At 39.4% G+C, this 25,143-nt stretch overlaps 1 protein-coding gene across 1 annotated transcript; it reads left to right on the top strand.

The window, feature by feature from the left end:
* The first annotated feature begins 9,296 nt into the window (after nucleotides 1-9,296).
* SLC5A12 (solute carrier family 5 member 12) lies at nucleotides 9,297-24,611 on the top strand. Its single transcript, XM_005426941.1, has 15 exons — nucleotides 9,297-9,656; nucleotides 11,609-11,674; nucleotides 12,763-12,814; nucleotides 14,093-14,160; nucleotides 15,145-15,299; nucleotides 16,513-16,653; nucleotides 18,030-18,159; nucleotides 18,488-18,576; nucleotides 19,482-19,594; nucleotides 20,682-20,749; nucleotides 21,103-21,189; nucleotides 21,754-21,932; nucleotides 22,153-22,256; nucleotides 22,521-22,642; nucleotides 23,808-24,611. The coding sequence occupies exons 1-15, from the start codon at nucleotides 9,300-9,302 to the stop codon at nucleotides 23,964-23,966; spliced, it is 1,890 nt and encodes a 629-aa protein (XP_005426998.1). The 5' UTR covers nucleotides 9,297-9,299; the 3' UTR covers nucleotides 23,967-24,611.
* Nucleotides 24,612-25,143: the final 532 nt, after the last annotated feature.

Genomic DNA, 25,143 nt, shown 5'->3' with positions numbered 1-25,143 from the left:
ATGATTTTTATTACTACTCATTTGTAAGCAAGATGTTTAATCACATTGCCTAGGCCTTCATCAATATAAAAGCAGAGCAAATCCTGTACTACAAATTTCACTCAGAGAAGAAACTGACTCCTTCCAAACCACTTGTTTTCAAAACAGTATTAGTCCAAGCCTTATATACGGTTGTGTTCCAAATTCTTTATTACTGTTTCCAGTTTATTTCTATCTCATTTCTTCTCCAGACTTGTCAGCCCTCAGCTGTTTCTGTGTCATGGAGCTGTGCCTAGTCATGCATATTGCAAAATGAATTCACAAATATTTAATGTACACGCCAGTAGTCAGGAGAAGTAGTCCAGAGAGGGGTCCTTTGTGTTAGCATAATTAAATTACCAGGTTAGATAACATTTTGAAAGCAAAGTGTCCTACAACTTGTCCTAGTTATAAATCAAAGATTACAGCCTGTAAAGAGCATTTAGGTCAGAATTACGAATGCATGTCAAATTATATTGGTGGAGCTGAGGAAAGGCAACTCAAGTATTTCTGCATTTGTGAGGGTGATCCCAAAGTTTCCCCCTGCAGCAACCTTTGGCTACCTCTTAAAAAGCTGATTAGCCATGTCATTTCCAACAGCTCCAGTTCAGCATCTGATCTTTTTTATTTTTCTTTCCTATGGAAAAAGAAAATGAGAACTTGAATTACTAACCCAGAGCTGTGGAGCCAGCTGGCAGGAGCTAGGCATCCCATCAGAGGTCCCATTTCCAAGTCTTCACCCGCAGACAAAGCCTGCTCAAAAATTAAATCTAAAAAAAGACTGCTGCCTTTCAGTTTTCCCTTCTCTCCTCTAACCAGAAAGCAAAAGTTAATGTTCCACAGATGTTACAGGGCAAAACAACACCAAAGATATATATGCTAATTCAAAAACATCCAACAAAAAGCCAAAGCAGAAAATCCCCTAGCCAAAACCCCCTCAGATTTAATGCAAATGGGGGAAACCCCACACAGTAGTAAAAACATTATCCAAAAATTCAGCAAGCTACTACTCCGCACTGGATGTGTTCCGTACAAGAAGGCAAAGCAAGATCAGTTGCAAAAGCCTGAAAAACAATTCTTTTCATTTTCATGTCAAAAATTCTTTCACTCTGATGTTGATTATCAACAGCAAGTGATTTACCCTGATTTTTCAGTTGCCCTGTGCTAGATTTAAAGGTAATCTAAAATAGAAGCAAAATAATTGATCAATTCTAAAGCCTGCAGGGGACAGGCAAGATTTGCTTCACTTCTGAGTTTTCATTCCACCAAGGCAGCATTGAATAAACATGAAATAGAGAGATGGCCTGTTTACATGTACATTTACATTGAAAAGAAAACCACAATAAAAAACAATAAAAACAATAAAAAACAATACAATACAATAAAATAAAGGAGAAGCTTTTCATCTTAGAGAGATGTGTTTAAAGAGCTTCATGTGTTCTGTCAGGACAAAACCCTCATCTCTCCTCAACAACATAGACTACATCAAAAGTGCAGTTTTCCACCATAGACCCTCACATACAGCAAAATTCTTGGTTTAGAATTTATTGCTGATTGGATGCTCATTTGCAATACCCCTAATTTTGATGTGTTAATTACTGCCATTCCTAGATAGCATTTTACTATCATAATATTTTTCTTTTACATGTATGATTTCAGGGATCAGCTTTCCAAAACAGTTCAACATGTGTACTCAGAGTCAATTTTCCAAATGGATTAATGACTCACACTGCATAAAAATAACACTAAATTCCCTGCAGCTTAAACAGAGAACCACCCCAAAGTATTTTGTTATACAAGGAAAAAAGTGAAATCCCAAACAAAACCAACGTGACTAACGGAAGCTCTTCCACTTGATTCTTTCAAGCCAAATATATTGTGCAGTTGCAAGCAAAATCCTATTTATTCACTTATTTTGATGGATTATTTTAACTATGACTAACTCTTTAGTTTTTACTAACTTTATTCATTTTAAGCTAGGGGAAAGAAAAGAAGAGATCATAATTGGGGGAATTTAATGATAACAAGCTATATAACAAACAGTTGAAGAGAAGCTATTCTCTGCAGAAAAATGCATAAAAACTTTTAGCTGTGTAATAATATTGCACTCTAATCTATACAAAGATAAGGATGTAAGTACACAAGGAAACTGAAATTATGTAGGCAAAACAGGATTAAGAGATCCTTCTGAAGTACACTAAGAATGAAAAGTGAATGTGACAAAATAAGCCAATAATGATTATAGATGATTAATCTCCAAGTCCTACTAAAGAAGGCGTCCCTTTAATTTGAATTTTCTGTGATGTGGGAAAACATACTTTTTATAGCACAAGTACACTGGAGTGCATGAACCATCTTATCTAGGGGAAGATGTCATGCCTCTTTAGTGTTAAACATTGTCATTTCTCAGGGAGTGCCTGAGTTTCTCCTTTATGCTTAGCAGGGTATCACAGAGGTGAGGGGATGTTTGTGATCCTCAGCTCTGCTGTAACCAGGGACGCTCATTAAAGCCACTCATGAACAGCACAGACCTTCTGCACGGACCCTCAGCTGCAATCCTGTGAAGTACACATTATCTGTCTATCCCTAGGGTTGCTGCCTGACTGTTCCCAAATGCTTCTTTTGCAGGGTTAAGGTGGAATGTCTATAACTTATTAACAACTGAAGACCAGATCAGATGACTTTGGTTTCTGAAGTTTTTAACAGCACAGGAATAGTGAAGTGCACGTTACTTTTTCATTCCAAAGTATGTTCTGCTTCTTTATTCTTAAATCACCTGCAGTGAGATCTCACTCCCCTCTTTCCTTACCTGTTGCTACTACTTTCTCCTCAAAGTGCTTTTCAATTCATGTATAAAGTGCCTTACTTTTGCTGTGCCTTTTCCTCATTTTAAAACAAAGCAGGACTGTAATGCTGCTATTTTGTTCAGTCCCTGACTGCGTTCTTTTGCTGAGGTACACTGGAATGCACAGCTGGTCCTTCTGTCAGGCCACAAGTTTTACAACCTCTTGGCTTGTTCAGCAACTAAAAAGACAAACCCAATTTAACAGCCTTAGTCTGCAAAGCTGTAAGCCAAACAAAAAGTAAGTCATGTTTTCTCAGAAATAAGTTATGTTTATTCATTAGTTATTAGTAAAGAGTAGTATTCTACTCTTCCCTGTAAGGATCTCAGATGGCCACTGCAGTGAGTTTCCCCAGTGCAGCCTAGCCCTGCCTTCGCTCAGGCAGCCTCCTTCCCTCCTCTCTGCCATGCTTAGCCTCATGCATACTCCCTCTCACAGAGCCTTCCATTGGCAAAGTCAGCAAAAAACCAGAGATGACCAAAGGACAGCCTTACCTCCTTGGTGTCCACACCAAGAGCACAGCAGCCTTCCCAGCCTCTTGTGTTTCACCAGCAGATCTGCACCAGCTGTTTCCACACCTTCACCCCACTCTGGTGTGTTATGAGCTCTGTCACTTGGGCTATCCAGCTTGTGATGCAACTGCAATAGCCAATCATTGATTTTGGGTGATATTTGGATAGAAACATCTTTCTACATCATACCTGTGCCATTTCTGGAAAATTATTCATTTGGTTGTCTCTCTTTTCCACATAGATACTGGGGCAAATAGTCCCTAAAAGGTGGGACTGGGAAATGTCCCATCCTCTTTTGGAGCACTCCCCAGCCAGGAGTGTCAGCATGTGATGTGTCTTATCCTTGCTCTGCACTGATATCTGCCCACTGCTGCAAGTTTATAGGCTTCAGAGGAAGATAATTCCTGGGCCGATGAGCAGCAAACTACTTTCCTATATCCCACTTTCCTTCCCACTGCTGGGAAGAGGCAGCTGGGAAGATGTGAGGATAGCTCGGGGCCTTGGGAAACTGCAGCCACAGAGAGACCCTCCACCACTGCCACCATAATATTTTCTGGAAAAATCCCCTTGCCCAGGATTCTTCTCCTGGGAAGCTGAGAAGCCTCAGAGAAAAAGGAAAACAATATTATCTCATTTGCTTCTCCTGTGTTTTGCTGCTTTGAAATGTGTTTGAAGATTGTTTCATTGGTTTCATGTGAATTGTTTTAACTTAGTGACCAATCACGGTTAAGCTCTATCGGGACTCTGGAAGGAATCACAAGTTTTCATTATTATCTTTTGGGCCTTCTGAAAGTATCCTTTCTGTATTCTTTAGTATAGTTTAGTATAGCATTCTTTAATATAATATCATAAAATAATATATTAGCTTTCTAAGAGCATGGAGTCAGATTCATCATTCCTTCCTCTGTCTGGGGAATCCTGCAAATACAAGACACCACTGCAGTAGTGGAGGGATAAATGATAACTGACCTATGATTTTAAGCTGGTTGGATTTTTTTCTTGATAATATGACTATTGCAAATCCAGTGTTTCAGATTGTTTCTGAACATGCAACTTTCTAGTTGTCTTTGTAGAAGAAAATCCAATTCTCAGTGTAAACCATGCATTTTTCTCCTGAAAAATGCTCACAAAGTGAAGAATTGTGTTTGCAAGCAGCTCCACAAACTTTGCATCCTACAATGAAAGTAGAGGGAAGCAGGACTGGATGGGTCCTGACCACTGGCCACAGAGACCAGCGGGTGCCCTGATGTGACCTGGCACTTCCAGGGAAGAAAAATCCCACAGGGAGGACTCTGTGTCCCCAGAGAATGATCTATTTTGGAACTCTAAGCAATACCTCCAGTTCCTCATACTACTGGACTATAATCATCTTTTTATGGATAAATGAGCAAACTTTCTGAGGAAAGAGTAATCATTAAAGAAGAGCCTCTTAAGAAAAACCAAAGTCCACTGTCAAGGAAAGATAATAACCCCTAAGTTTAACAGGATTTCTGGAAGACACAGTTTTCAGTGCATTTGTTTTGCTCCAGAAATTTACTTTTTCTCAACAAACTAGTTATCACTTCTTTTTCCCCTATCCAATCAAATATGACTTAAATCCTCCAGTACCCATTTCTATGAATTTTTCACAGCTTGATATTGAAAAGTATTGAAAAGAAATAAGAAAATAATTTAGTCGTGTATTAGGATACAGCAAAATAGTTGGGTTTTTTTAGCAAAATATATTATTCACATAATTTATTCTACTATCTGCATTTTTAGATGGAAAAAAAATCCTTCAGTATTGCACAGGTATTTATTTACCTGACAGTTGCACTTTAAATGATTGCTAGTGGAAAGCAATATACTAAACAGAGAAACTTTCTGGCCTAGGTGTTAGAAATCCTTTCCTTACAGAAATACATGTAATGTTTATTTTTTGTAATAATATTTAGAGGCTGTTGCTGTTCATGGATACTAAGCAAAGTATACAACCTGTGAGGAGATCTTAATTTTGTAAGTTAAATCAAGTGTATTTTCTATGTATAGATCTACGCATTTAGAGTAGCACCAACAAATGGATATCGACAAAGGGATACCAAATTTACATGTGACTTGATACTATGTTACAGAATGACACATTTATAACAGTGGACACATCTCAGACTCAAGTACTGGACTTCAGCATCAAAAAAGTGCAGAAGATGAAAAAAATGTAAGTAATTTAGGAATTCAAAACTCATTTTTCTTCTTCTCAGTACTAGTGACCAGTCAGTCTTGGATCAAGGGTCAGGTCCTGGATCTGTTACACAAGACATACCTAGCAGAATAACTCAGCTGAAGCCAGAAAAAGCGTTCATGATCTGATCACTGAGCTTCAGGCTACATGATTCTAGTCTGGCCTCACACAGGGATGACTTCCATCCTCTCAAACTGGCATTTACTCCAAACTGAAAGCTCTCGTTGCAAGGAGAAAAAGAAGAAAAAAGGACAACAAGAGTGGGCAACATAGCTGTGGTGGTGACAGCATTAGGCAGAGGTGTCTTCAGCATCCTCCTAGGGAACTGTTTGTAAATATGCACAGTGTGCACATAGAGCATAATTCTTCTGCATTTTAGGATAAATTATTTTAATAATATAAATATTAAAAACAAATCTATAAATGCACTTTAGGATAAGGCAGGTGTGTCTCACAAGTGCTAAACTCTCAAGCCAACAGAATGCTGAATAAAAGTTTGTCTTTTCTCTGATACCAAACTGAAAGACACAATGATATACATCCATTCACCCAGCTGTGTCTCCTCTCCCCTTCAAAAGGCTTATGTTCCCCACAGACAGGGGCAAAAAGGGACAGCAGCTCATGGAAAAGAGCCTTCCTTGCAAGTTTTCCTGCCTGACTGCAGCAAGTCGGGCTGCAGCTCATTAGTCCCACCCTTAACTTTGCTATCCTCAAATGCTTTTTTCACATCTTGAAATGGGGCCTGACATAGAACCTCGGATGCATAGAGCCTGGAGTGGAAAAGTGAGACACTCAATTTGGAATTTCTTGTCAGATTCTTGGTCAAATATTGAAAGAGGTTTTGAACCTTCAAAAAATGAAGGTTCTTCCTTGGGTTACCCTGGCTAAAAATTAGTTTCACAAGAGTTTGCATAAATAAATTTAAACTAATCTTATTATTTCAGGGAAATAAAAATACCAATTATTTCCACATAAAGAATAACATCATGACAGAATAACAAGCGTTTCCTTACTATTTAAAAATATTTTTTTCTCCAGAAATTGTATATCTAAGTTAAACTATTTTTTCTGTGTGAGATTTAGCCAAAATGATTTTTCTGAACAACCCCATGACATGATGCTGAAAATGTGTCAGAGGACTATGGCATGATAAATACATATATTTACATTTCTCGCTTGATTTTTGGTTTATTATTCCATTAGTTTTTTCTCTCTTGTGTAAAAGACTGTCATTCAAAAAATCTCCACTTTTCTGCTGGAAAAAACATTTGTAATTTAAAAAAAATTTCTGCAGGCTTATTTTTATGCCAATAGGAATTTTTACACTACACTTATTTTCCTAGAATGGATATTACACGGATCTTCCACTTACAGTTTCTTTGGTAACATGACTAGGAGAGAAACCTTCTGACTCAGATGATTATTTTTTCATTTGCTTTATATTTTCATTTTTTATCCCAGGCTTTAGAAACAAGTTTCCCCAGTGCAGAACTCAATGTTGAGTTCTCTGCCCTCTCAACATTGTAAGACTGATGAGGTCTTATTTAGATAACACATGTTCAGCAGCTCAAATTTAAGAAGAAATACCCTCAAGTTTGAGGGTTTTGCATCTTTTTGTGAATTCACTTGATGTCCCTGTGATCAGGCTAGATCAATTTATGATTTTCCTGGTCGGCCCTACAAGCTGCATGCAAACACCACTAAATTAGCCTCCTGCCAGACTGGGTTGATGGTTGACCCCAGAAACTCCATGTTGTAATGGCACAGCTCTTACCATTGCCAGAGACATGTTTTAATAAGACCCTGTAGGCATGAAATAAAACGTGCAGAAAATATTCGTATCCATATCCACACTTATAAGGAGTAAAGAGCAAAAAAGGGGGGGGGGGGGGGGCGGTGGCAAAAAACTCACCCTCTCAAAAGCAGAGGAACGCTTGGCTGTTTTTTGAGAGTGCAACACTCTAAGGCATTTGGTCTGTACAAAACAGAAATATTAACTAGTGATGGTTGCATACTGGGATAGAGTTGTGTGAAAACTCTCAGCTTGTTACCTGTGCTGACTCTGATCCACACCATGGAACGTGGTTCACTGGTGTCTCCTCTGGCCCCTCCATCTCACCACCCACAGGCCACAGGTTACACAGTGGTGTGCCGTGGCAATGCTACATCTCTATCCTGGCTTGCACACATTTGGGTTCATAGGTCCCAAACCTGCACTTCATATTTTTAACTTACGTGGACTAAAAGTGTTTTCTCTGTATGCAGCAGTACCTTTAAAGAAGTACCTTTGGTTTGGGTTTTTTGTTTGTCTTTTTCAGCTCACATTTGGCAATAAAACGGGCATTTCAACTCCCCGCTTGACACTCAGTCTCACCAAAATCAACTATAATATCTCTACTGCACACATGGGCAGAAGAAGTCCTTCTCCTGAGCAATGGATGGGAACAGGCAAGACTTCAGGTCTGGACACACACTAAGTTGCTACTGACACAGCAAAACCACCTCTATTTACCAATGACTTAAGAAAGAGACGTGGGGATCCATCCCTCACTAAGACAAGGCTGAAGAAAAGGACTTCTTCTATTTAAAGCTCTCCCAGGTTACGTCATTTCTTTTTTAAAATTTTCCTCACAATACACTCTCCACCCTTCCTTCAGGGTTGTGACTGCATACACTACCTCTCCGTAAAAGTTAATGCTTCAGGATGACAAGTAATTTCCTACTTCTTTGGAAAATGTATTGTTATGGCATTAATGAGGATAAAATGAATGTTCAATTATTTAAAACAAAAACACAAAAGGAAAACCTAATAATTGAATTTACAAAATTATGCTGCTCAGTCTCGTTTTCTATGATTCTGTAGTCCTGTAAGTCCACAAAGTTTTATATGGATAAATAAAATAAGTAATTTCTCACATGAACCCATTCAAGCTATATTGTCTTTAGTAGAAGTCAATTAAAAATTAGTTTCTAACTGAAACTCACCCTCAGCCAGTGCAGCATAAACCACACATCTAGAGGTCCACTGGGTTTCCAAACACACCAAGGCTGAACTACAGCAGGTGGAGGGGAGCACCATAATTAGTTTTAACCATTAAAAGCTTTAGTTTCTTATGGCCACGGTAAGTTCCAGAGATTCTACCCAGGAGCACACAGCATCTCAAAGGACAGCTGCAAAGTCTATTGCTGCCATTCAAGATCAGTTTTTAACCATATGAGGAAAGTACATCTCTGAAAAATGAACTCACTAGTGAGATGACAGGTTTGTACACTGAGCTTCCCTTCCTTTCTCTCCCCTTTATTTTTTTCTCTATTGCTCTCATTTCATTATTTAAAAATGCTGAGATGTTAGAAGAGTTGGATCATGTCTACGTGCCATGCTAATGTTTAACCCGAGACTTACACATTACAGATAAAAGGGGACTGTACTACAGATTTCACAGCTAACTCCCTTAGTTCAGCTTGCCTGCCAGAAGCACCCACAGTACTTAGGTCTAAGTGTATTCCTCCTTAGCGACCTTTTTTTTCAACTCCTTAGAACAGAACTGGATTAGAAAAAGTGTTCTGGCTGAACACTCTTCCAGTTTATTTTTTGTCATTGCTGAGCTACAGATAAGATTCAGCTTTGCTGTCAACAGAGTCAATCTGGTCAGAGCAGCAGACACAGTAAATCAGAATCTTCCATCAGAGAATTATACAATTGGTGCAATGCCAAACTTTGTAGCTCCAGAAGTCAAAAAATTCATGACTTGGGACTATATTATTTTTGCAGCACTATTTTTAGTCTCTGCCAGCATCGGAGTATTTTTTGCAGTTAAAGAGAGGAAAAAGAAAAATTCAAAGGAATTTTTGGTGGGTGGTAGGCAGATGACATGTGGACCCATAGCTTTTTCTCTTACATCAAGTTTCATGTCAGCAGTGACAGTCCTGGGGACACCCTCTGAAGTTTATCGCTATGGAGCATCATTTGTGCTCTTCTTTCTTTCATATACACTTGTCATCATTTTTACTTCTGAACTTTTTCTACCTGTGTTTTATAGATCTGGCATCACAAGCACTTATGAGGTAAGTAAAAATCATAAAATAAAGGCACTATTCTAGCATAACTGATTATCATGCTTATATTTTTCAGTGAAAAATCTTTGATAGAAAGCTTTCTGCAGTGTTTTACAGAACAAATATATTGATAAAGTAATTATTTTTAGAAATAATTTGCATTATTTAAACTAGTTATTTATATTGTATAAACTGAAATCCCAATCTAAGCGTCAGCGCTCCTTTTACGCATGTATAGCACAGACAGGATAAGGGCTTACACACAGCACCAAATTAAGTTACAGCTGGAAAATACTTAAGCGTATCCAAATGCTTCTGGTCTTTGAGTATTTTGCTCTGGTTTAGAGAGACAGACTTTAAGAACAACATTCAATACTATCCAATTCCAACTTAGTCTAGATATGGTAATTTTGACCAAGTTACTATATCTAAGTAGCTGTGGTGGGAAGAAAAAGAAGATGGCAGGCTTGTTAAAAAAAAAAAAAAGAAAGCAGAAAAGAAAGTCAGGGCTGGAGAATGAATTCAAGCATTCACTAGGAAAAGAAATTAACGACTTCTGAATTTTGTAGAGTTTTTTGCCTGGCATTTTCTCTGGAACACATTTTTTCCTTCATAACACAGTTCAGTAGCAGCCCTTATAAACTGCACATCCACAGGACAGCTACTAACCATTTGGGATGGCCTCTTACTTCAGTCAGCTCCTGCAAGTTTGGTTGCTTCTCTGTGGGCAGTTTCAACTAGGCATGAATTGGATGATGAAGCTTGGTTCCTTCACAAGGAACCTTCTGGGAACAGAAAGGCTGCTCATGCTCACTGAGCCCAAACCCAAGGAAGGAAATTTGGTCAAACATATCTGCCTGGGTATTTGGAAATACTTTCAGGTCAGTGAAGAGTAAAATCGACCACTGCTGCAAGTAGTTGCATTTTCTAGCTGGTTTTGATCCAGTGTCAGAGAACTCATTGTTTTTGTCACGTGAACCAGCAAAAGGGTCATTGTAGATGGAGAGACCCTTCAAGCATGCTGGAAAGATGACTGTTGGTTTCACAAATTATTTTTAGAAATAGATCAAGTTACATAAATTAGCCATGTATTTATATGGCAGACTTTGGGGTTTATTATGCAAGAAACACAAGATCAGCATGAGAAAATGAAAAAAAAAAAAGATATTTTGTCAGTAGGAAGTGCATAGCCTAGAGATTTGTAAAAGAGAGAAAACATGTACAGGCCATGCCTGGTGTCTGCTTGGAGGCACAGGGGACTGTGGCCCAAGAAGAGTTTCCCTGCATGGGGGTTGCCATGGGGCAGAGAGACTCTGCAGAGACCCCAGGTGGTGATTCAGCCTTAAAACCCGGGCTTTTGGGCCTAGAGATCCACTCACCTCTGCAGTTCTTTTGAAGGTGGCAACACCTCTCCACATCCTTGAACCTGGAAGTACATAAGATCCCCCTTCATGCCTCTCCATATTGGTGATGTGCAGATTTGGCTTTAGGCTGAGACAGAACAAGGGAGAAAATCAGCTCAGCTCCTGCACCAGGAAACTCCATGCTGCTGCTTCACCATCTGCTTCACTTCCACTTTTGGCACTACTGGAGTCGATGCTATTTCTGCTAGAGATGAGCTCAAGATTCCTTACTGTAGAGCTGGAATATACCTTCATTTGAAGTTAAAATTTCTTTGTAGTTCTTGGGATCTTCCAGTTATTCCTGGTGCAAAGAAGGCATTGATTACTGCAAACCAATATAGAACTTCACCTGGTACAGATGAGGAGACTGATTTCTTAAATGTAATTATCCTTCTGTCTAATGACAATCCTGCTCTCCTCATTAGCTGCTCACGGCAGCAGGGCCAGCTGCCAGGAACTTTACTTGCACAGTAAGGTGTCACTTGGGGCAAACAGAAGGGTAACAGCTGTGTCACAGATGCCACATGTGCACTTTACTGAGATTACGCTTTTTCCTAGTATTTGGAGTTAAGATTTAACAAGATGGTCCGTCTTGCTGCAACACTGATTTACATCCTCCAGACGGTAAGACAACATTGACTCTTTTTTTGTGCTAATTTTGCTCAACATTGATTTTCCCAGACTAGTGCCATACACCACATTTTTTATAATGAGATGTTTTAATGAGTACTCTTTCTTCTTAGTTTTTTCACTTGAACTATGAATGCTAAAAAGAAAGTAAGATTGTATTTTTAACTGGTTAACTGCCCTAACCTTTCCTGTTTAGTATTAAGAATGCCATTTTGGTTGTCTTCAACACTCTTTAGTTGTCTTTAACACTCTTTAGGTGTCTTTTAACACACGTTGGGCTGTACTCTCACAGCACATTCTTGGTCACATTATGTTCACTGGAAGCCTCTCTCTTCCCAAATAAGTGGATTCTGTCTTTCTTGAGAAGCTGGTCAAGCCTCACTGGGTATGTTTAGTTACCCATTTAGTTACCCATTCATGACACTGAGGTGAAGTGTCCTATTTGAAAACTGCTGTACAAGGTATCCTTGTAGGGCAGATGCAGTCCCATGATGGTCACTGCTGTGACCATCTTGAAAGGTTACATTATTTGTGTATTTAATGAAAATATAGGATTTAATGGGAGATTAGGAGACATTTTTTTCTGCATTGATTCCATTTTAATTATTCCCAAACCTTTGGCAATAGATCTGAATGCTTAGTGACTTTGATGATCTGTTTCTCCATCAGTTCTCTCAGGTCTTACACTTAAAAGGTATTGAGTCAGACACTTTGAAACGGATTGAATGGAAAAATGAAAATTTAATTTCTAAGATCAATGCAACTTTATTTCTGTATCACTATTTGTGTTTTCTGGAGATATCCTTTTTCTATTTCATTAGGATATTTTGTCATGTACTTGTCTTAGCAGTAGAGAAACAGGTAATATAAAGACAGACAATGGTCCTCCCCTCAGAAAGGAACTAAACATAATATTTTAATTTTTAAGGGCTGAAACAGAAAGCCATAGTGCAATACAAGCTGATCTAAAGAAACCCTTTAGATCAGCTTGTATTGTAGACCCTCTGCTATTTTGCTCAGAGTCCTACTTTAAATACAAGTTCTATCACTGAGAATTCAGATACATCATTTTTCTCCTTCAGATCCTTTACACAGGAATAGTGGTCTATGCTCCATCACTGGCACTCAACCAAGGTGAGTTCTTATGCTGCACTACACTGCTACCCCAAATGACCACACCAGAGGGATTGCTTGAGTAAATGAAGTAACAAAAATAGATAAAAACCCAACTCTGCTCAAAGGTGCTATAAGAAGGTTTTTGCCTTCACCTCGTAGCTCCGCATTTCTGACTCCCCAGGTTCCTCTCATACCCAAACATTAGCAGGAGCCTCGTGGTTGCTCTTCTGCTCTCCTTCCCACTCAGTACCGCCTGAAGAGACCTGAAGCAAACAATTTCCCAACATCCTGACAAAGTCCACAGTACAAGCTGATGATCCAAGACCATACTATGTACTTTGATTGCCCACGTTCCTGTCTCTTGTGTTCAGGTTTCCATGGAAATAGCTCTTTTCCCTGCAGCCAGAGATGAATTCTGTTCTGCTGTCTGCCCCCAGACTTCTTCACTTAATATCTGCAAACTAGGCATAAAGCATCCATCACCATAGGTGGGATTTGTCATTTTGCTGTCATAGGGCACAAGGAATCATCATGGCCGAAATCCTGATTTTACCAAAACTGACTGGGAAGAGATTGTGAGGCTCTTTTCTTTGTTCATTATCTGAGTTGCATTCACACTGATCCCAACGCTCACACAGCGCCAAATTTTCTTCCTCTGTCATGCAGCTGAATTCCATGTGAAAGTTCTCATTCATTATTGCACCACGCTAACTTTGCTAATAAGAGAACATTTACAAATGGCTTTTGCACTCACAGACTATGACTGGTGGGTGAGATTTTAGTATCAGCCAAAACAAAATTTGTGCATTTTGTGTAAAGAAACTTTACGAAGCAAAATGAACACAAAAATTTGTTTTAATGAAGCTCATTTTAGCATTAAATCATTCTTAGATGCAGGTAATGGAATTACTTAGGGGTTGGGGGTTTTTTCATTTTTGGATTTTTGGGAATCTCTGAAGAACTTGGTTTCTCAAGACAAAGTTCTGGACTAAGAACAGAAGTGAAGCATTGCTTATAAAGCTCTATCCCGTCAGAATGACATTTTTGCTTTATGCAAGTATTCTTACTTTTGCTTGAAAGTTAGTTAATTTCAATTCAAAAGAAAACAACAATGAAAAACAGTACCCAGAAGTTCTACAAAACTTGAACAATCCAGCAAAGCTCCTAATAGACACAAAAGATTAAAATTAGCAATTGCTCCTATCTTTCTAAAACTAAAAGATTACAGCTCTTCTGCTACCTTCCAGATGTCTCACACCCATTTCACCAATAATTTTATTTTCATTGGTTTCACAGTCACTGGATTTGATCTCTGGGGCTCTGTAGCTGCAACAGGAATTGTCTGCACTTTCTACTGCACTCTGGTATGTAACAGACATAACTGAATACTTGGAACACAGACAGTTAATTCGACCATCCTTTAAACATGACACCACTATCAGAGAAGGATGGCTCCTGTGGGCAACACAGAGATAAATTTCTTCCACATTCTGTGTTATAAGGAAATCTATTTGGTGGAAAAAAATCCTCTCTAATCCTCTGCTGTATGTCTCCATGTTTAAACCAGACATCTTGACACAGAGTCCAGATAAGGAGGCAATAAGCTTCCCCTGTCTTCTTTTGAGAAGATTCTTATCTTTTACAAATTATAAGCTGAAAAACATTGCAATGAAAATTCTGCTCAAGAACAAAGCACTAAAACCTAGGAAGGATAATCAACAGGTCAGAGAGCTTTACTTTTGAGTGGAAGCAATGTGAGACTCCAAATTCCAAACCAGATATATTGTATAGATATTTGCAGTGAAGCAGCAGAGCCCTGTGGCTCAGGACCCAAACTAATTGCCATTCTCATTGCCACTAATGATTTTTTTCAATATACCACTCCATTCCTGTTGAAAACACTTATTATGAGCTCTAGTACTGATTTGATCAAATATGAAAGATATGGAAGAAGCTGAATAGCAAATTTTCTGGAGCTATTTTTCTGTGTTGAGCTAATTGTGGGCTCTGAGAATATACGGAGTCCTATGGGATGTAGGAACAGGCCAAAACTCCCTAAGCTTTTGTTCCACACCATCATATGTTCTTCAAATGCATATAAAGGAGGCAGTAAAAAAGCTTTTAACTGAAAGTCAAATATATTCTTCTGTGCCTGTGGACAAACTATTTAGGCTATGAAATTTTCCAACCTGCAAAAATACACACTTTGTGGGAGAATACGGAGCCCTGATTTGCTGGGTGCTGCACATACAGCTCAGAAGCTGTCAAAATAAGGAGACTTGCTACATTTTTCAGTACTTGAGCAACAGGAAAGACGATTGGGGGTGTACAGTTTCTCTTTGTTCTAGGGAGGATTAAAAGCTGTTGTCTGGACAGATGCATTTCAAATGGTTGTTATGGTGGCTGGCTTCATGGCAGTTCTGATTCGAGGCACTAGTCTGAACGGTGGAGTGACCAAAGTCTGGGAAGATGCCCATGAAGGATCTCGGCTAAACATATTTGAGTAAGAAACAAATGATGCAAACCATTTCTCTCTGTATATTTAATGTTTAGAAACCATACCGTCAGTAAGCCAAAAATACACAGACTTGCTATTAAACAACCCTGGTGACTCAGAGAAGTCCATTCCTCATCTCTTCAGCTACTGGCAGTGCATTTGACCTTTAGGAAAGCTTTACTCTTTCAGGAAATCAAAGGTCTGCTGAACTGAAGGGGAGATTTGCCATTTTTCCATGTGTAACTACAAATGCAGCCCAATTATTCCTTCCAATTTTGCAGAGAATAGAGTTGGAAGGGATCCACAGAGATCAACAAGTCCAGCTCTTAAGTAAATGGCCCATAAAGGGATCAAACATGAAACCTTGATGCCATTAGCACCATGTTCTAGTCAACTGAGCTAATCTCAGTGGAAAATTGTATATATCTTTCATTTTCTATTCATAAAACAGACACTGTTTTACTTGCACTCACCACAGCAGCAGGCAATAATGTACCAGTGCACTGGGATAGAAATCTGATCTTCCTTTGGCTGTTTGGGTCATTTGTTGGTTAATCAAGGCATGTCAGTGTCAGAATCCAGCAGCAAGGTCAAATGTTATCTGCTGTCCCAACCAAGATAAGGAGAACTGCAAAGACTACACATTAGAGACAGAAAAATATACTTGTACAAGTTAGATTTGCAGAGTAGCAGAATTTTGTTAGATAACACAGCAGCTGAAGCAATTTCTTATAAAGGAAGTTATTATTATTAATTATAAATAATTAATTAAAAATAAAATTATTAATAATTATTAAAAATATTACTAAAATTCTGCTCGATTTTTTTAGAGTTTGGTAAGCAACCTTGTTCCTTACAGAAGATGGGGTCCCATGCAGGATGGCTTGTAGGTCTGCTACTGTATGACACAGGTCAGATGTCTGAGCATGAGCACCCTTATACATTTGATTAATCTGAATTAAGTGATCCTCTGACTAGGTCTGAATGATATTTGTTTACCCTGTCTTGAAAACAATGTGTTCCAATATAAAAGTAAAAAAACTTCCAAACCTGAACACATTGGATGCCGTCTGTTCTGGAAAACCGTATTACCAATGCAGAATTTTTTGATTCAGGTGGTAGGACATGCCAGATAGTTCTGAAAATATCACCTACCTTTTGCTGAAAAAAATATGTTTAAATAAAAAAAATTAATTGCTTCTTTCTTTCTTTCTTCTAGCTTTGATGTTGATCCTTTGAGACGACATACCTTCTGGACAATAATTATTGGGGGAACATTTACCTGGCTAGGGCTCTATGGAGTCAATCAGTCCACAATACAGAGATGCATTTCCTGCAAATCAGAAAGGCATGCTAAACTGTAAGCTACCTGTCATTAACCTATTCCTGCAATCAATCAAGAATTACACTAAGTTTGTCAGCTATACTGACAACATATATTTATATGATAAATAAATATTGGGGTGCCATTAGGCGGTAATAAGCTAATTTTGCTCTGACAGTCTTACTACCTCTGGCTCAAAATGACTTAAGTATATGCAGAGGAAAAAGAGAAATCTATCTCTTGCAGCTTATCAATTTATGATCAGGCTGACAAACTAATCCTCATAAGGAGAGTATGGTAAAGATGGCAACACAGAAGTCATGCTATCTACTACCTCATTGTAAAAATGGATCTATTGGAACTGTGTTTATGTTATACAGGATTAAAGGTTGTTATTGATTTAGTGGAGTACTACAGTACAAGGTATTACCTAAATAAAAGTAAATCTTAATAATTTCTTAAATTTCCGCAGCGTCAGAATAATCAGAATCAATGAAGAACAATGTGAATCTTCACAATATAGATATACAGGTCTCCAGCTTGCTATCCGCTTCAACTTCAGCAGTAATATATTCATTGATAGACAAATTTTACTAAACAATTAGACTTTTTCCACACATCTAGGGCCAATTGCTTGCACATGTGGCTAAAGAATAAAGGTGATAATTTTTTCCTTTTTCAAACAGTTAGCTTTTTTGCTGACTGTAAAGCCATTAATTTCTCTGAAGGTCATGACTGTCTATATGAATTCATCCTGTAAAAAATGCAGTGTCTGAAAAGCATTTAGAAGTCACAGCAGGGAGAACATCACCAGTAACAAGCTGGGTTAACCTTTGTTTCCTGGTAGCACACTCTGAACTGGCCTTAGCAATAGATCTTGTGCAAGGTGTGTCCAAACACGATGTGAGCTCTGTAAATCCTGGCAGCTCTCAGAACTTACAGGATTGCTGACCCAAAGCCACACAACCTTCCCAGCAGAGGCTATGACCCACATCCATTCATGGAACAGTGAAAAGCCACCAGGACTGATACTTTGGATGGTAACACTGGAAACAATATTCTGTGTGCTCTAAAGGGAGAGCAGCATCAGCATCTCCCAACAGGTAAAAATCTGTTCTTACAAGGGACAGGCATTACAGACCCAGCCCTCAGTGCAGCCCATTCTGCACTGAGGTTACTTGACTCTCCCAGCTCTATGGAGCTGCTTGGAAACTTTATCCTTGCCCTATAGCACAGGGATGGTGTACTTTTCCTTTTTTTTTTTTATTTTTCATCTTGCTTGGAATTTTACAGACAGTTTGAATTATATAACCAATTGGGATTAAGAGATCTCCCAAAAAAGTTCAGACTAAGTATCTCATAACAACTTTTTAATTTATCTTCCATTAAACAGTTTCCCTCTTTTGCTCTAGGGCACTTTACCTGAATTTATTGGGACTTTGGACAGTCCTAGTGTGTGCAGTATTTTGTGGATTGGTGATGTACTCTCATTACAAGAGTTGTGACCCCTGGACTGCTGCTTTCATTTCAGCTCCTGATCAGGTACAGATATCCATTACAATAATTAGGAGCTGCTTTGGGCTCAGATAGAGCACATATCAGAACAGTTTATTTTGTGCAATGCTCTATGTCCTTTCAGCACTCAGGGACTAAGGTGGGTGCCAGATCAGGGCTACAATAATATCTATTCTGCCACTCCTGCAGTATTAATTCATTGAGTATTTTTGCCAAAAGACATTCCCTTTGCTCAAGATGTGAAACTATGTTATTTGGGACAACACCAGAATTTAGCAACATGCTAATAAACATAAAATACTTGGCTTCCATTACCTTAATTTCTTGTGTTGCTCTTGTGCTCCTTCTATGCCAGCTCATGCCATACTTTGTTATGGACATTTTTTCTTCGATGCCAGGAGTCCCAGGACTGTTTGTTGCCTGTGCATTCAGTGGAACACTAAGGTTTGTGAATCTGAATTGACATTTTAGCTGTTTATGATAATTTCTTGAGGATCTAGAATGAGGTCAAAATATGAAACCCTAAGAAAAGCCCAGCAGTTTCTCTTAGATCATTCTAGGAAATAGCAGTACTTCTTTGTTGAATTATGTTATATCCCTGGAGATATTTGAAAGACATGTGGATGTGGCACTTAGGGACTTGGTTTAGTGGTGGACTTGACTGTGCTGGGTGAACAGTTGGACTCTGTGACCTTAGAGGACTTGTCCAACCTAAATTATTCTATGATTATGTTTATGATAAAGTCTAACTCCACATCTCCAGTATCATTTTATCCCAAATACATTTTAGAATAATGTTACCAATACAAAGAAAATTTAGAAAAACTGAGTTTAACTTCCCAAAATACTCTTGGGAGCTGTTCATGGTGAAACAGTCTTTACTTAAGGTAACTGCCACAATATCATAGTCAGGGGTATATACATTTTCAGTAAGTCTATATGAACTGTATTCAGCAAAAACAGGCTCACTCAGCCAGCTAAAAGAGTTGGGCCATTCATGAAGGACCAGGGTGGCAGTAGTGGTGACTGCACATCCTTCAATTTGTAAGGGAGTAAGGTTTTAATTCTGGAACATGTCTATACTTAAGGTCTTTGCAAACTTGTAAAAGGAAGGGTCAGTTAGGATGTTTTTTTATCTTGTTCCATGCCAGCACAAAGCAGAGCCCCCAGCAATTGCAGAAGCAGCAGGAACCTCCCCAGTTAAAGTAGCACATATGAAAAATACTATGAATCATACAGTTCTTGGGGAACGTTAGTGCTGAAAAAGAGGAAGCATTTCTATATAAATACAACTTGATTCCAGATTATATTGCTTCCTATTTACTTACCATTCTTCTCCCTTTCTACAGCACGGTAGCTGCCAGCATCAATGCTTTAGCGACTGTTACCTTTGAAGACTTGGTCAAGAAAGGTTTCCCAAACATCTCTGAGAAGATGAGCACGTGGATCAGCAAAGGCTTGTGTGGGTACTCCAGATGAGACCCCTTTCTTTAGCAGCAAAGGGCACTGCACAGAGAGACTCCTTCAGAAACAGGAATGTAACACTTTATAAACCCCCCAGATGAATATCAGCTGAGGCCTCGGTAGCATCATCAGCACCATATGACAGAGGAAAAAATAGAGACTATCATGAACAACCCCCACTCAAAATCCTTGGAAAAGTTTGGTCTACTGAAAGTATTGGAAACGCTCTTTATAACACAGAAAGAATGCCAATGAAGTTATTACCATATTACTCTATAGAAGTATTTATTTAGAGTAATACAGTAGATAATTTATATTCAAACTTAGAGTACTGCATAAGCAGGTTATTCAGCTTTTCAGAGAACAAAGTATGAAAACAAAAAAATAAAAAACCCCACAAAACATCATCAACATATCAAGCATCCAACATTGTTTTAATTTTTAGAATATTTGTTACAATTATTGCAGTAAGATCATAACCCTTTTACGAATACCATAATAATGCCATAAGAATTCTATTAAAATTCATAAATATAATGAAAGCGCCAAACCCATCTATTTTCTATCTCTGTAACTGCTTCTAGTCTTCTCCCTTCTTGTTTTTCCACTTATTACTTAGTTTTTTTCACTCTGGACCTAGAAAGATAATTTTTATGTCTGAAACCAAGGTGTGTTAGCACAGAAGTTTTGGCTGGCTTTACTCAAGGCTGCTGCATACAGAGCTTCACCTACCATAGAGTTAAAATTGGTGTCAAGGGAAGAAAGCCATGCTGTTTTATCATTTCTCAACTCATTTATTAGATTATTTTAAAAGTGATACTTAAAGGCAACAGAAACATTTCTATATGAGGCATAACTTCTAAATTAATTTCATTGCTATTGTTCAACTTTGTAAGAAATCTCAATCCACCAAAAACCCAACAAGACTTCATACAAGCCACTGCTGGGTGTGTAGTGGTCTACTCTAAACACCCAATAAGAAGTGCCAATTCCTCTCTGCTGGCTGGTCACCTCAGACACTACTGAGCTGGAAGCCATCCCCACCTTATACAGCACTGAGAGCTTCCCTACCTTACCTTTTCCAGGTGTACTGTACGGTGTCCTGTGCACTTCCATGGCTGCAGCAGCATCGCTGCTGGGAGGAGTCGTGCAGGTATTTCTTGCTTCAGAAATGCAATTAATAGAATAGGGATGAACACAAAATGTAATGAACTGAGCAAATAATGCTGCCAGCTCTGATGGCTACTAGATTACCCAAATCATTTCTGTAGACATCTTGCTGAGAGGAATAAGTAGGGGGGGAAAAAGTCCCCTAACTCCTTCACTACTGACTCACTGCTAGGAAACAATACTGAGCACAATCCTCTCTTTAACTGTGCCCTGAAATTACTACCTATCCCTTCTCCCTCACCATTTTCCCAGAGAAAATTACAGATCAAAATCAAAACTGGGCATGCTTCCCCTCAGCTGCTGCCCTGAACTCCTCTTTCTTCTCTGCACCCACAGGCTTCCCTCTCCATCCATGGGATGTGTGGGGGGCCCACGCTGGGATTATTTACTCTGGGAATTGTGTTTCCCTGTGCTAACTGGAAGGTAAGTAAACAAAATTCCTGATCTAAAAGATCAAGTTGTTTTTTGGTTAAAACTCAATTTTGAAAATTGTTTAGGTCCTTGAGCTGCTTTTCAGATTTAGTGCCTGAGGATCTAAGATCTATACTTGCCTTTTCCCTGTCTTCCCAGCTGTGGAATAACTGGTGATTAGATTCACATGAAGGCTTTCTTAATTTTTTTCCTGAGTTTCATTAAGAAGAAAAAATTATTCAATACTTGCACCAGCTTTGAGATGCACAGAGTGATTTCAAAAGCTTTGCCTTCATTCTTTCACTCAAAACACAACATGAGCTCATTCCATATTGCCCCATCAGAATTCCCATCAAGGTTAGCAGAGGTAAAACTAAAATCTGTATCACAGCTTTAAGCACACTTCTGCTTTAACTTTTACAGAGAGCACTAAAACACCATGTTTTATAGCTTAGTTGAGAGAGAACAGAATTTATTTACACTGTAACCCATCATTACCTACTCCTGGCTATTAACATCCACAGAAAAGCACTTTGCACATACCATCTTTAACAGTACCTTTCCATACTTTCCAAGGGTGCTCTCGGAGGCCTCTTAGCTGGGATCAGCTTGGCTTTTTGGGCTGGTACTGGTTCTTTCATTTACCCTGCACCACCAACAAAGTCCATCCCTCTGCAGCTGTCTACCCTCAACTGCACCCTGGCTAACAGTACCAAGGCACTGCTAACAGCAGCTCCCACGCTGGCTCCAGAGAGGTATTTTTCCTATTGTTACCACTTAAGCCTATGCTTTGCCAAGTGTGCCCCCCAGCCTGCAGCTGGGGTGCTGGCAGTACTGACAGGGCAGGCTGGGAGTGCAGACTGGTAACAGATGTCACACCAGCTGCAGCTTGAGCTGCGTTGTGCTGGCAGAGTCAGGCAACAACTTAAATGGAACTGATGCTCATCACTAGCTGCTTTTGTCACCTCTTCACAGGCCTCTGCTGGCAGACACCTGGTACTCCCTGTCCTACCTGTACTTCAGTGCCATTGGCTGTGTGGGCTGTGCCATCACAGGGCTGTTGATAAGCTTTATAACAGGTTGGTGTTCTAAACATACATAGACATATATATATACACACACATATATAAACCACACACATATAAACCATACACACATATATACCTCTGTATAAGCTGACTCAGCTGTTAAAAAAGCTTTTAAAAAGTCCAGTAGGTGACTTGAGACACAGACTGAGAAGAGGGCAGCGGGCTCTGATCCTGCTCCCCCACCTCATGATCTGTGGTCTGAGGCTCCCAAGGCTCATATACATAGACTCACTTATTACTATTTTCTTTTTGCAGGACCTACTAAAGGAGAAGACATCCCACCAGTGTTAATTAAGCCAGTCTGCGACCTGTTTTGCTTTTGGTCCAAAAAACTCAAAAGATTTCTCTGGTGTGGTGTGCAGCATGACAGCCTGGAGGTGAGTGCTGAGCCTGTCAGCTCAGCCCTGCTGTGGCCCAGAAGCCATGGGAACATGTGAGGGTGTGTGCCCATGTGAGGGCATGGGCTGAGCAGAGAAATAACTAGCCTTCAACAGCTGCTCTTGAACTTCTTCAAGGGATGCTGCATAAGCAGCACAGACTAGAAATTAAATCAGCCAAACCCTGGTCAGTAGTATTGCTCCCATTTTCATCAAATATGGGGACTCAGGCCCTTAAAAAACAAAGAGCCCTCAGGAAAGCCAGGAGCTCATGGAACTGATGCCTTGGGAAGCTGACCTAGAACAGAAGCTGGACAGAGCTAAAAAATAAAGTAGGGATTTATTAAAAGGCCTTAATGGATCCACCTTGGGCAGCACAATAACCCAGCCAGGTCTATACCCAAGATGAACCAAAATGGTCCCAAAATGCTCACAGGGTCCCTCACTTTAAGTTCTGCTCCATTTGCATATTGGAGTTAATTGTCCAATTACAGCTTTAGCCCATCCTTGCAGTCCCATCCTTGTTTTTCTCTCTTCAGCCCACATTGTTTGGGCTCTTGGGCCTGAGATTCGGATCATTTGTCCTTGGTCCCAAGGTAGAAAAGGAATTGTTTTGTCTAGCTGCTCTGTGAAGAGAGCTTACCAACACTTAATGTGAAGCTCAGAACTAAACACTAAAGCAGCACAGAATCTAGAAGATATAAAAGCTAAAACCTAAGGCATCAAAACAGGGTCTGACCTCCCTCTCCCTGCTGGGACAAAACTGCACCTTACACCCTAGACAGTTCACCAAGCTATCGCCTTCCACCAAACTCAGAGAAAAGGACTTTAGAACTGACATTCTCATGAAGCTCTCTTGCTGCTGTCATCCCCATCACCACAGCCCCCGAGGCTTCTGCCCTCCAGAGCAGCACCAGAGAGCAACAATCAAGCAGTGCTGCACCCACCAGCATCTGAGCTGCTCCTTCCCACCTCCTCCTCCTCCTCCACAGCAACAGGGCCAGCTATTCTCCAGGTATCCCAAGGCTTTGTAGCTCATTAAAAAGGCATACAGAATGAACACCTCTTTTCTTCTTGCACTGTCTCCACAATTTTTCTTTAATCAAAGGAAAAAAGCAGTGAATACAGGCTTCCAACTACAAGGGTATTTTCTTTCTTTTTTCAGATGGACTTTGAGAAAAAACTGCCTGAAGCTGCTGCAAATAAAACCAGAACAGATAAAACCTTCAAGAACAATACCAACAAAGAAAATAACCACCAGATCCGTGGTTACAATTCTGAGGAAAATTCATATACAAATATAAGCAAGGAATCTCGCCTCTAGAAGCTGAGGGACAAGGGACATTTAATCAAACTTTAGTTCTTCAGCTTCAGAAATTAATAACTTCCTTTTTTGCACTTACCAGCTTGTAGGTGACCAAGAGGGAGCAGCTGCTCTCTATAGCAATGAAGGCCAAATTTTTATTCACCAATCTCTTGGCAGACCTGGGAAATGATGGGACAATCAGGTTTTGGAAGCACTGCTATTTCAGAAGAAATGTTTCATGAATTTTGCTGTGGAAGCTCCCACTCAGACACAGCTGCAATACATCTACATCACATGCTCTATTTAGCAACTCATCATTGAAGGGAGTGTGCAAAGGTGAACTTGAGATAAATTAAGACTTTGGAGAAGTTTGTGGGATATCTCACTAAGGTGAATCTGTGAGCTGCCCTCTGATGGAGGGAAAGAAGAGAGGTCAGGCTAAGCCTACACCCATGTATCACAAAGAGTCTCCTCACAGGAACCCTGTACAGACCAGACTGGTCTTTCAGTCACCAAGATAACTATGTTTGCTCCCTCTAGGGAATTCAAGTTTTCTTTATAGCTCCTCATTGTAAAAGCTGTAGGACAGAGTAACAAATTTTACTTTGAATTCAGGGTAGTTCTTTACCTGTGTTAGTTTTCACCTCAAAAGGATCCACTTTTATGCAATAAAGAAAATAAACCAACATTTAATGATGATCATGCCTCCTAATTGATAATTCATGCTGAATTTTGAAAAAAAAGACACATAATTAGGCAAAATAATCTGTCTGGTACACTGTCTTGGAAGCAGAGCACATTCAGTGCTCTATTCCAGTGAAACACATTTATTTGAAAACTTGCTGGTTGAAAAAAGCCAACAGATCACCTCTCACCTTGACTAACTTCTGGATATAGTTTTTCAACAAATATATTTGTTTTAAAACAAAACTCACAATTGAGTGAAACAGACTAAATGAAAATACCAAAGAGAACTCACAGACCCACCTGACACATTTAGCTTGTATTTCTTTGAAGAGCCCCTCTGTTGCTTTTGCTTTAGCAGTGACTTTATGATGCAGATGTATGTCAATCTGGTCCTTGAAGTTACTGCCCCTGTCTGGGTTCATGCTCTATCCCTGGAAGTGGTCCCAGGATTTTAATTAGAGAACAGAAATAGCAGCCTGTAAATGACACTCCCTTGCTTGCATGGAAC

This window comes from Geospiza fortis, unplaced genomic scaffold, assembly GCF_000277835.1.
Source record: "Geospiza fortis unplaced genomic scaffold, GeoFor_1.0 scaffold113, whole genome shotgun sequence".
Taxonomy (NCBI): domain Eukaryota; kingdom Metazoa; phylum Chordata; class Aves; order Passeriformes; family Thraupidae; genus Geospiza; species Geospiza fortis.
Note: the sequence above shows the minus strand (reverse complement) of the source record. Positions and strands in the feature narration are given on the sequence as shown.

Excerpts from the sequence above, each read along its gene's own strand:
- SLC5A12 (XM_005426941.1), top strand. The coding sequence starts at position 9,300 with ATGCCAAACTTTGTAGCTCCAGAAGTCAAAAAATTCATGACTTGGGAC. Across the intron at positions 11,675-12,762 it reads TGATTTACATCCTCCAGACG|ATCCTTTACACAGGAATAGT; the intron begins GTAAGACAACAT and ends TTTCTCCTTCAG. Across the intron at positions 15,300-16,512 it reads TCTCGGCTAAACATATTTGA|CTTTGATGTTGATCCTTTGA; the intron begins GTAAGAAACAAA and ends TCTTTCTTCTAG.